The 12,812-nt window shown below is 41.6% G+C and overlaps 1 protein-coding gene across 2 annotated transcripts in view; it reads right to left on the reverse strand.

The window, feature by feature from the left end:
* Positions 1–1,972: 1,972 nt before the first annotated feature.
* The window catches only part of si:ch211-214p13.8 (B- and T-lymphocyte attenuator), a 57,428-nt gene continuing 46,588 nt past the window's right edge, over positions 1,973–12,812 (reverse strand). The window contains exons 3-6 of one of the 2 annotated variants that reach the window (XM_060826490.1): positions 12,400–12,435; positions 7,889–8,032; positions 7,732–7,784; positions 1,973–2,746 (exon numbers count right to left, since the gene is read on the reverse strand). In XM_060826490.1, the coding sequence (XP_060682473.1) occupies positions 2,477–2,746; positions 7,732–7,784; positions 7,889–8,032; positions 12,400–12,435 (503 nt within the window). In that variant the 3' untranslated portion in view covers positions 1,973–2,476. The remainder of the gene's footprint in view (positions 2,747–7,731; positions 7,785–7,888; positions 8,033–12,399; positions 12,436–12,812) is intronic. The other variant, XM_060826491.1, reaches the window with a different exon arrangement.

Here is a 12,812-nt window from a genome sequence, read left to right on the forward strand (position 1 = left end):
ATTTGAGCAACTGACTTGCTGTGTTTCAGGTGAATGTGGGACATGAAAGCTGATCTATCTGAAATGTCATCAACAGAATGAAGTCCTACAATATAATTATCCCATGAAAAATCAGCAGCAGATTTCCATGGCTTGTTGGGGAATAATTTGTAGCTATAAAGAATTTTTCTGGTTAGGAAAAAGAATGGAAGCCAGACACTGGGTAGTACAAATATGATCAACATAATTTCCTGGATTCATCATGTAAGTGTTAAAAATATGACAATGTTGAGAAGTCCTTTGTTCTCCTTTGAAATAGTGTCAGGGGTAGGTTTACAAATAGCTATGGAGGCATTGCTGAGGTATTAATTTTGATTTTCTTATTTGCTGGTGGGGAGATAGTGAAAAGTTAACAGAAAGAGTGAACGTGTCTTTCAATAGCATCTTCCGCATCCTAAGAATGGCCCAAAGTGATTTACAACCATTGAGACACTCTATCTTTGGTAGTTGCTGGTGTGAAGTAGGGAATATACCAGGAAACTTGCACACAGAAAGATCGCACAGGCATCAATGCAACAATAACCCGATACTACTTTTCTTCAGTAATGTCGATAAGGAATAAGTATTATCCAGGACAACGAGGCGAACTTCTTCTCCTGAACCCCACTCTTTATCAAACTGTGAAGCTGCCAGTATTGGACTAGATTGGACAAAGTCAGAAGTCACACCACACTGGGTTATAGTCCAACAGGTTTATTTGAAATCACAAGCTTTCGGAGCTCTGCCCCTTCATCAGTTGTTTTCACCTACTGAAGGAGCAGCTGTCTGAAAGCTTATAGAGTTATAGAGTCAGAGATGTACAGCATGGACACAGACCTTTTGGTCCAATCCGTCCATGCCGACCAGATATCCAAACCATTCTAGTCCCACCTGCCAGCACCCGGCCCATTTCCCTCCAAACCCTTTCTATTCATGTACCCATCTAAATGCCTTTTAAATGTTGCAATTGTATCAGCCTCCATCACTTCTTCTGATAGCTCATTCCATACACGTACCACCCTCTGCGTGAAAAATTTGCCCCTTAGGTCTCCTTTATATCTTTCCCCTCTAACCCTAAACCTATGCCCTCTAGTTCTGGACTCCCGACCCCAGGGAAAAGACTTTGTCTATTTATCCTATTCATGCCCTTCATAATTTGTAAACCGCTATAAGGTCACCCCTCAGCCTCTGACGCTCCAGGGAAAACAGCCCCAGCCTGTTCAGCCTCTCCCTTTAGCTCAAATCCTCCAACACTGGCAACATGCTTGTAAATCTTTTCTGAACCCTTTCAAATTTCACAACATCTTTCTGACAGGAAGGAGACCAGAACTGCATGCAATATTCCAACAGTGGTCTAACCAATGTCCTGTACAGCCGCAACATGACCTCCCAACTCCTGTACTCAATACTCTGACCGATAAAGGAAAGCATACCAAACACCTTCTTCACTATTCTATCTACCTGCAACTCTACTTTCAAGGAGCTATGAACTTGCACTCCAAGGTCTTTTTGTTCAGCAACACTCCCGAGGACCTTACCATTACATGTGTGAGTCCTGCTAGGATTTGCTTTCCCAAAATGCAGCACCTCGCATTTATCTGAATTAATCTCCATCTGCCACTTCTCAGCCCATTGGCCCATCTGATCAAGATCCCATTGTAATCTGAGGAAGCTTCTTTGCTGTCCACTACACCTCCAATTTTGGTGCAATATATTTCAGATAAACCTGTTGGACTATAACCTGGTGACATGTGACTTCTGACTTTATCGATCTGGAATCTTTTATATTTACCCGAGAGGACAGATTGAACTTCATTTTAGCGTTTAGTTCACTCTAATTTACACAATGTAAATTCTTTCAGTATTCATGCATTTAATATTAATTAGTAAAAATATTTGCTTTAAACACATTTGTTAAATAATTATTATGTAAGAAATCCAAATTTAGAGCAGGTATCTGTAAATCATTCTTCATGTGACAAACATTTTACAAAAACAATCAAAATCACGTTAAGTTCCATTCATTGTCTAATTTAGTTATAAAAACTTAAAATATACAAATAGCCTCTTGACACAAGCCATTGTTCCTTTGAAAGCAGTGTCCTGTGCTTTGAAAATGAGTCTCCTGTGTCAAGTATCCAAAACCAGTGCAGTAAAATGTCCTTCTCTGGTTCAATGGTAGGATTAGATGGAATGAGAGTAAGGTGACATTTGCACTCTTCATGGTTGCTCCTGCTCATTGACAATAGGCTCGTTAAGTGAATTGTAAAGGGGCACATTCTTTGTAAATCCGGAACATCTCAAAATTAGTCAGATTATTTTGAAGATAGTACATGGAGCAAAGCACCTGTAAAGAGAGTTAGGATGCCCAGGTCCAGCGTAAGTCTTAAAAACAATAACAGAAAAAGAGCCGTCCTTCACCTTTGGTGTCATCCTTCTTACAAAAAAGAAGCATTGTTTAATTTTTAATATTTATGGCAGCATATTCTGTATCCTCTTCATTAGAGGCAGTGATAGATGACTTTCTGCATAACATAGACGTGTTCAATGAAGCATAAATAATTGTACAGTCTGAATCAGTGTTGGAGCAGCCAGCATCATTTCTGTGATTTTCAGGAGAATTGCAATTATCAACAGTTAAGGAGTTTGGAAATGCAGGGCCAATGCCTTCAGAACATTCATTTGTGTTTTCATAGATTGTAGATTTGCCATTAGCTTCAGTCATAGCCTTAAAACGAGAAGAAAAAGAAGCAATAATTTTTTTAGAGGTTTAATGAAACTGTGTGTGTAATGAGAACTGTCAACTTTGATTAACAAATATTTGCTTTTCAACAGAGTAATAAAAGTTTCAATATTAATTTTCAGTACTGACATCTATGTACTCAAAGTCCATGGTAAAATATAAACCTCAGGTAGTTCAGAAAATATGGAGGATTTTTCAATTAGAAACCATCTTTCTTTCTGTCAGGTGGCAGACATGAATTTAGGAAGAGGGGAAGGCCATTCAGTCTCTCAATCTGGTTCTATCATTTAATCAGTTGGTCTGCATTTAACTCACTGAGATCCTGGGAGTGGAGGGCTGTGCGTTGCGAAGGTGAGAGGTTGGAGTGGTAAGAGGGGTGGACAGGTTCAGGTGGTCAACGTCATGGCAGCAGTTGGAGATGAAGAGATTGAGGGCGGGTAACAGAAGGGCTTATGCCCAAAAGGTTGACTCTCCTGCTCTTTAGATGCTGCCTGACCTGCTGTCTATTTCCAGTGCCACACGTTTTGACTCTGCATTTTAACTCAACCTATGCACATTGTCTGTGTAACCCTTGATCACCTTACCTAACCAAAATCTGTCAATCTCACTTTTGAAATTTTCAGTTTGACCCAATTTAACCTCAACCCCTGGGAGACCAGAATCTTAGACTGACATTCTTCGGGAGATGGTATGGAATATGGACTGGATAGACACATTTCCCTCGGAGCAGGTACACACCATATTATGGACTTCCCCAAGCACTTATGCTAAAACTTTTAACAAAAAGCCTGGAGAAGGAAGTTAAGCAAAATTCGGAAGTAACCTGACAATTTCATTCAACACAATCAAGGGCCAACGGCAGACGATATTTTTTATTTAGGAAAGGAATACATATAGGCACAGATTGCTAATGATCTGCGTCCATTTCTAACCTGATAATGTTCCATCCCTTTTGGTGTGTGTATGTATGTATGTATGTATATAGGAGATACGAGGTACAATTCTCCTGCTCACTTCCCCCACTCTTCAACATCCCACTCCATTCTCACTTACTACTCCCTCGGGAGATGATGGCATTGTCATAATGTCATTGGCCTTATAACTCAGGACCCTAGGTTAATGTTCTAGGGCCATATGTTCAAATCCCACTTTGGCAGATGGGAGAATTTGAAGTCAACCTGAAAAAAACAAATTAGCCTCAGGATGGCTATGTTAGTTGCTGTACAAACCCATCTGGTTCACTGTGCACTTTACGTCATTCTTATCTGGTCTGGTCTACATGTGATTCCAGATGCACAGCAACATGGCTGAATCTTCTGTGCCCTCTGGGCAATTAGGGATGCCTTAAAAACCTTGTATCCTTCACTCCCCATACCCTTTATATCCCAGCTCGTCAAATAACACTCTCTTCTCACTACCCATACCGTCAAAGATTCCATTTTCCAGACTGTTTCAGTTTTGTAGCTGAGGTTTTTGTGTGTCTGTCCTGACCCTATATGGAAAGTATATTGGATGCCATAGTGGCACAATGGTTAGCACTGTTATCTCACAGAGCTCGGACCCAGGTTTGATTCTAACCTCAGGTGACTGTTTGTGTGGAGTTTGCATGTTCTTTCTGTGTCTATATGGGTTTTTGCTGGGTACTGCAGTTTCCTCTTAAAGTCCAAAGGTGTGTGGGTTAAGTGGATTGGCTAATGCTAAATTGCACTGTAGTATCCAGGGACGTGTAGGCTAGTGGATTGGCCATGTTAAATACAGGGATAGGGTAGGTTGCTTCTTGGACAGTCAGTGCAAACTTGATGGGCTGAATGGCCTCTATCTGCACTGTAGGGATTCTATGAAAAGGTCTTCTCAATTCTTATTGTGATTATGGTCAATTTGTACCTTCTTGTATCATCTGTGGAAATGATTATCATTTGTCTATCAGAACTCTTCATAGTCAGTGAGCCTTCTATTAGGTCACTCCATAACTTCCATTAATGAAAAACTGATTCAGATTTCGGCACTCCTTCCTCAGCAGCTGCAGTGTGAATAAGTCTGATTTGTTTGTGGCTGTCTCAACAAAGGCGTAACCAAAACAACTAAACATATGAATACAGCTAAGTATCGTGTCTAAGTGGCTAACCACTATTATCAAAGACCTGATAGATGCATTGTGCTGAATCTCCCTCAATTCTGTGCCTCAGATTTACAGCGATGTAACTGGAAGTAAATTTCATAAATATTATTATTTGTTTAACATATAAGTTTTCACAATATAGTTAAGCAATAATGAATAAGAATTTAACTTGGGAGCACTCTTATCTGCATACTGATTTAGGATAAAGGTCATTTGTAGCCTTCTAAACCTTGAATATTCTCACATTGACTTATTTCTCATTTTGTGGTGGAAACATAATGTTTTGTTCCACATAATGTGTGGGGTTTGTTGTGAATTGTCAATAAACTATTCAACAAGTCCAAGAGACTTGTAGAGCAGTTCGAAATGCATAGTTCATTGAAGGAGTCTGACAAACAGCACTGTTTAGCTGGGCTGCTGAAAAGGTGGTTAGAATATATTATACCTGTGTGGTTGGGAAGTCAATGAGAAGTTAAAGATAATTCTGTTGATAGAACTCAGGCAGAAATTCTAAGAATTGGTAGGAGCTAAGTGTTAAAATCATGGCTCTGGAAAATTCCTGGGGACTGTAGGGCTCAGAAGAAGCTGTTTGCCACTCAGAGTGAGTACAGCAGAGAGTGGGGTTGAAGGCCCACCAGCAATAATTGTTTGATACAACTCAGCCAGCTTAGAGCTCACTGAAATCAATTAAAAAGTCCAGGATCTGTATTGGGTTTGTGTAGCTCTTTGTTTGCATAAACTTGTGCCTGTGAGGATGTGTTAAAATGTGGTTTCCAATAATCCAAGTGAATTTAGTTTCAGGAAAGGCAAGAGTTAATCAGAACATGACTAATCATCGAGACAGTTCATGATGCAATGATTTTTGAGGAAATGCTGCAGCAAGATCCTTGAAAGAAAAGGATTTGGAATCTCTGATGTTTAATGAGATTTGGTGAGCCTGAGGAATTGCTGAGAAAACTGAGTTATGGCTTGTCCACATTCACAAGTTAATAGACTCTATACTGTGTTTGACCACAGTGTGTCTGCTATTCATATTTGCCTCAGGTTAATTCTGGATGTTAGAGTACAACTTGTATGTGTGGTAGATTATATGACAGGTCTAACTTTGTATAATAAAGTTTATTGCTGTTTGTTCAAAACGTTGGAACCTTATGACTCCATTCTCTCGGCGAGTACATGGGATCTCAGACTGTGTTTACTTTTTTTGAAACATTAGCCAGTTTGTAATATAAATTTGGATGAGTTGGTGTCAGTTCTAACAATTCCATCAAAGTGGAACTCCACTTTGTTAGAACTACTGCCTCACAGCGCCAGGGAGCTAGGTTCAATTCCAGCCTTGGCTGACTGTGTCTGTGTGGGGTTTGAACATTCTCTCCATGTCTGTGTGGGTTTCCTCTGGGTGCTCTGGTTTCTTCCCACAGTCCAAAGATGTGCAAGTTCGGTGGATTGGCCATGCTAAATTGCCCATAGTGTCCAGGGATGTACAGGTTAGCCATGGGTAAAAGCCCTATGTGGGATGATGGCGTGGGAGTTGGGATGCTCTTCAGGGTATCAGTACAGACTTATGTACTGATAGCCTCTTTCTGAACTGCAGTTTAGTTTTCTTTTTGGGTTTTTAAATCTATTTTATATTGACTGATTCTTAACTTTGACCTCACCCACAAGTGAAAGCATCTCTACAATGGCCATTTGAAACCTTTCATAACCTTGAAGTCCTCAAGCAGACCAGTGCCTCCTGTCTTTTAATGATAATGCCTCCAACCCCCCAAACCAGTTTACTCTTTCCTGGAAGATCACCACTTCTTAAAGAGCTGTGCTGCCTCTGCAGATTAGAGCAATTAGGGAGGGGCAAAAGCCTTACAGGGTTCTGAGGGATGAGAATTTGAACATCAAGGTTTTTCTCAGCAGAGAGCCAGCCAGTGAGCACACGGGATGCTGGATGAATGGGATTGGCAACAAGGACGCAGCTCGTTGGTGAGCTGAAGCATCTGGAAGTTGGAGGGAGGGGAAGGAGACAGCTTGGGTTGTGGGGCAGGGTCTTGGTGTTGGAGACAAACAAGAGAACATTATAATATTTTACTGTCGATGCATTAAGATATTTTGATGTGTTTCATCAACAGATGACTGCAGTTGGGGTTGAGATGTATGTGGAAGACAACTATCTTAAAGCAGGAAATTGTATCCAGACATCTTATAGGGCAATATGGTGGCTCAATGGTTAACACTGTTGCCTCACAGTGCTAGGAACCTGGGTTCAATTCCAGCTTTGGGTGACTGTCTGTGTGGAGTTTGCACATTCCCCCCATGCCTGGGTGGGTTTCCTCTGGGTGCCTAGGTTTCGTCTCACAGTCCAAAGGTTAGGTGAATCAGCTGTGCTAATTGCCCGTAGAGTTCAGGGAGGTGTGGGCTGGTTGCATTAGCAGGAGAAATGGAGAGTAAAAGGATAGAGGAATGGGTCTGGGTGGGTTATCCTTTGGAGAGTTGGTGTGGACTTGTTGGGCCAAATGGCCTGTTTCCACACTGTAGGGATGATATGATTCAGGAACAAAAGCCTATTTGCCCTAATCTGTTGCAGTCAAAATTTCAGCCTTGTGATTTCATTCAGACCTTTAAAGGATTAACTCAAAATGTTTATAACTCACTGTTTAGGCCTCAGCTGGTTAAAAACGGGCAGGAGCTCGAGGCCAGATTTGGAGGAAGACAGAGATTTCCAAGGGCTTGGGGATATGAGGAAACAGCAGGACAGTGGAAGTAATTGCATAGCTCCTTCAAGGAGAGCAACCTCACTTCGATTTTCAGCTCTAAATTATCTCCCTAACGTAACTGAAACATTGAAAAAATCCAGACTTACATGACATTCACTTCTTTCACACTTGTCAGTAGGTTCTTTAGTTTCTTGAGATTCTAGAAAAATGATGAAAGGCATCAATGCCACTGGAAGCGCGTTTGAAAATGAAGTTGTTATCGAATGGAAATGGCAGTGATATTTACTGCACTGGAATTCTCACCATGAAAGTTTTTGATGCAGAAATATGTGAACAGGACAAGAAAGAGGACTGTGCCCAAAATTCCCATGACGATAATGCTGTAAAAGATCCAAATCGGGGTACCGAGAGGATTGTGTCCCTTCATCGTAGAGTTTGTGGCAGTTACTGTAAACACAAAACATAGATGAATTTATATCAAGCTGACCACATGTGACCCAGAGATATTTTGCAAGTCCCACTCCCAGTTATATTTTAAAATGTGATCGCCAGGAAAGAATGTCTTGCATTTATATAGCACCTTTCATGGCCTCAGATCCCAACGAGTTTTGCAGCCAATTGACTGCTTTCAAAGTGCTGAGAAAGCACAGCATCCGAGGAACTGAAGAGTCGATGTTTCAATCATAAGCTCGTCATCAGTCGTCCTGCTTCTGAAGTGCTGTTGTAAGGTTGGAAATGTGACAGCCAATTTGCACACAAACAGTGATGAGTTAATGACCAGATTATTGGTGTTGGGATATAGCTGAGAGATAAATGTTCATCAGGAGAAACTCTTCTTTGAAACGACAGCCGTGGATGTTGTATTTTTGGCTGAGATTGCCCCTGAGATATTGCTGATGCTATTGAAAAAGAGAGGAATTGAGCAACAGCAGAATAGATACAGCAGAATTGAGATGAGATGCAATGTGTGATGAGATAGTCAATACAGTGCACTGCACAATGTATCAGTCTTGATGTGGTGCTTAGTGCATCAGATGTTGGAATCAGTAATTGGAGGTGCTTAAAACACAGGTAAGGTTCTCCACATCTCTCTTTGATAACTTGACATTCTAAAGGAGTTCACGAATAGGAACTGGACAAGGCCATTCAGTTAGATCATGTCAGATCTAACTCCGTCTCCCTTGGTACAGTAACCCCTTAGTGCCCCATCCCAATTAACTCTCAGTCTCAGGCTTGAAATTTTCAAATTGATGGCTCCTGCAGTTTTTGGTTTGGGGGTTTTTGAGGGAAGAGTTCCAGAGTTGTTCCAGAATCCTTATGACCTGGGTCTAATTTTAATGATTTCGCCCCTGCTCTGGACTCTCCCTCATCGGTGGAAATAATTTCATTTAATAATCCCAACTACTCAGTTAGATGATCCTGAAGCTTCTATATTCAAGAGAATATAATCCTAGTCAATGCAATCTTTTAGCCTGAACATCATTCTGGCCAATCAGTGATGAACTCCTTCTGCTGCCAATATTTCTGAGATGTCAATCTCAGAACTGTACATATTTACACCCAATTGGGATCTAATCAAAGCTTTGTATGAACTGTAGCACAACGTTCGTCCCTTTTTATTACAGCTCCTGTTGCAAAAAAAGGGGATTTCTGCTGTTTCTTGTACTGTGTCCTCAGGTTGCTAAGCAACAGAACAGCAAGCCAATAACAATGGAGACTGGGTATAATGTGGATGACAATATTGATTGAAATGAGAATCAGTGGCTCAGATCATTCAGTCGCTAGGCTAGTGGAGACTCAATCTAGAATCAGAGATATGTGTCAGGACAACTCTGGAGTCCCGACACAGCAATGTCATGGGCCTTTCCCAGGAAGCCCTGAGCGTCTCCAAGAAAACGACAACTCAGACTTACTTAACTGAGTAATTAACTGGAAATATTAGACAAATTAAAACCATAACTAACTCCTGGGTAACTATATAATTGATGCCCCGCATCCATCCAGACTTCATCCATTGGCCATCCAATGCCAACCCCTGCCTGATCCAACCTGACCAGACCCAAATTTGACAACCCTTTCCAACCTTTCAATCATCCCGCCAACCCACTCAACAAACACTCTCCACCAGTTTACTTGTCACCCTAGCCGACTTGTTACCCTAACGCCTTTCCTTTCTACCTGCCCACCTCCCCTACCCAGCTTCCCATTCCACCCAGTTATTTCACATCCCTACCCCTCTCTCACCTGCTTAGCCCACCCACATTCATTCATTCACTGACACACTGAAGAGCTGGTGGAACATCTCAGTGCCTAGTGAATGAAGACCGAGCAGAATGTGAGAGCAGAATGTGCGGGCTGGGAGCTTGGCTTGTCCTCCAGAAATTATCCTACACCAAAGGGAAGGCCTTTGATCTAACATGTGCTCAGCATTTCTGAAGAGATTAGGATTGGAAGATCTAGCTAGAAATGTGGAGCTCCACTTTTATGGGAAGAAACAGGAACTTAATGTGATCTGACAGTGTTCACCACTTAGTGATAAAGAGCTATACAGCAGGGAAGAGGTCCTTTGATCCATTGAGTCTGTGCTGACCTGTCTGCACTAGTGCTACCTTCCCACACTAGGCCCATAGACTTAAAGGTTCTGAGACTTCAAGTGCTCATCCAAGTACTTTTTTGAAGGTTATGAGGTGTTCTGCCTTGACTACCATCCCAGATAGTATATTCCAGATTCTCACCACCCTCTGGATGAAAACACTTTTCCTCAAATCCTCTCAAAACTTCCTGCTTTTCACTTTAAAAATATGCCTGTTCCTGGTTGACCCTTCAACTAAGGAGAACAGCTGCTTGCTATCCTCCCTGTCCATGCCCCTCCTGATCTTATACATCTCTGTCAGGCTCCCCCCAACCTCAAACTTCTTCATTCTAAAGAAAAGAACCTGAGTTTATCCAGTCTCCCTTCATCACTGAAATGCTCCATCCCAGTCAACGTCCTGGTAAAACTCTTCTGCACCCCCTTCTTGTACAACCATATCCTTCCTCTAGTGTGGTGACCAGAACTGCACACACTACTCCAGCTCTGACCTGACCAAAACTTTGTACAACGTAAGCTCCAACATAACCTCCCTGCTCTTAGAATCAATGCTGCAATTGATAAACATGATGTGGAGGAACCATTGTTGAACTGAGCTGGACAGCATTAAAAATCACACACAACCAGGTTACAGTCCAACAGGTTTATCTGGAAGCACTAGCTTTCGGAATGCTGTTCCTTTGTCAGGTAATTTTGGAAGAGGATTATTAGACATAGAATTTATAGCTGAAAATGTGTTGCTGGTTAAAGCACAGCAGGTTAGGCAGCATCCAAAGGAATAGGAAATTCGACGTTTCGGGCATAAGCCCTTCATCACCCACTCACCCTCTCACCCACTCCAACCGCTCACCCTCTCACCCACTCCAACCGCTCACCCTCAGAAGGATTTCATAGAATTTGTAGTGAAAGATTACAGTGTCATGCAACTGACATGATATATTGAATAAACTTACATTGCTGTTAAGTCTTTCATCTTGAGAATTGATTGCAGTTTTTGGTTCATTAATATGTAAACCCCAGAACTTCGTTTAAGTCAGATTATTGAGATAACTTAAGGTTTTATAAAAATAGGTGACATCTCAGCTTAGATAATGCATTAAAGGTGTGAGGTTAGAGTCTGTTTGTATCCCAGTCTTGAATCAGACTGGTTCTATTTCCAAAGTAGAAAATGTGTTGCTGGTTAAAGCACAGCAGGTTAGGCAGCATCCAAGGAACAGGAAATTCGACATTTCGGGCCAGAGCCCTTCATCAGGAATACTATTTCCAAAGTAGGAGTTTATAAAAAAATTACATGGATTGACTGCTTGCATTGACTGTCTGCAGGTTGTGTGCCTTTACAGCAAAATAGAATGTATCTGCAAATACAAATACACCCCATAGACTTATAAGTGTGTGTGCATGCATATGTGAGAGAGAGAGAGAGAGTCTACATGTGAGCATGTGCATGAGTCTGAGTGTGTGTGAAAGAGTGTGTGTGTGTCTGATAGTGTATGCGTGGATGCGAGTGTGGGGGCTGTGTGTGCGCATGTATGAGAGAGATCATGTGTATGAGAGAGGGTCTATATGAGTGTGTGAGTATGTAAGTGTTCATGTGTGTGAGAGAGTGTATAGTGCAATGGGGTCACCCGTAGTGCGACATGAACCCAAGGTCCCGGTTGAGGCCATCCCCATGGGTACCAAACTTGGCCATCAGCCTCTGCTCAGCCTCTCTGTGTTATTGTGTATCCTGAAGTCCGCCTTGGGGGACGGTCACCTGAAGATCCGAGGCTGAGTGTCCCTGTCCGCTGAAGTGTTCCCTGACTGGGAGTGTTCCCCAAATAAACGTGTTAGACTATAACCTGGTGTTGTGTGATTTTTAACAATTGATAAAATGTCCTGTATGCCTAACCACCCCATTAACCTGTCCTGCTCCATTCAGGGATTTATGGACAAGTATCCCAAGATCCCCCTGATCCCCTCAGAGATTCCTAGTGTTCTGCCACTCATTGAGTCCTTCTTTGTTGGAAGATTTGAGCCATTGTAACCTGACTGATATGTCATTTCATGAGAATTTCGTGAGGTTTCAGAGTAAATACGGAATAGCTAAAAGATGCTGCTAATAAGAAACAATTCATTTGCTTTTATTACAAACACACCAAGGGTTTGTCAGATTAACACAGAAGTGAAACCAAAAGCATAAAACTCATCTTCCAATGTAAACTAAAACATTTAGCTTAGGACTCACCAGTGACATTGATTGTGAGATTCTGCTTTTTTGGTTCTAGAGAGACAAAGAAATGTAGTTTCAAAACAAATATCTGAAAATGCCAGATATAACACTCATTGCATTTATCATCTGTAACTCTACATGGGCTTATGTAACCTTATCATAGCCCCTGAGCACAAACCCTACCAAGCAGGTTCACAAATGTTACATTTACCCAGGCAAGCAACATTTGGAGTTAATCAGGAGCAAAGCAGGAATTAAGAAAGATGTCAATAAATTAAAAAGCTGATCCTGAGTTTACTTTAAAGTACGATGAGTATCCATCCAGCATCTTAATGTGCAGCAGCAGTAGTGTGCACAATCCACAAGATACATTACAGCAACTAACCAAAGCTCCTTAAACAACACCTTCCAAACCTGCAATCTTTACC

This window comes from Hemiscyllium ocellatum, chromosome 6, assembly GCF_020745735.1.
Source record: "Hemiscyllium ocellatum isolate sHemOce1 chromosome 6, sHemOce1.pat.X.cur, whole genome shotgun sequence".
NCBI lineage: Eukaryota > Metazoa > Chordata > Chondrichthyes > Orectolobiformes > Hemiscylliidae > Hemiscyllium > Hemiscyllium ocellatum.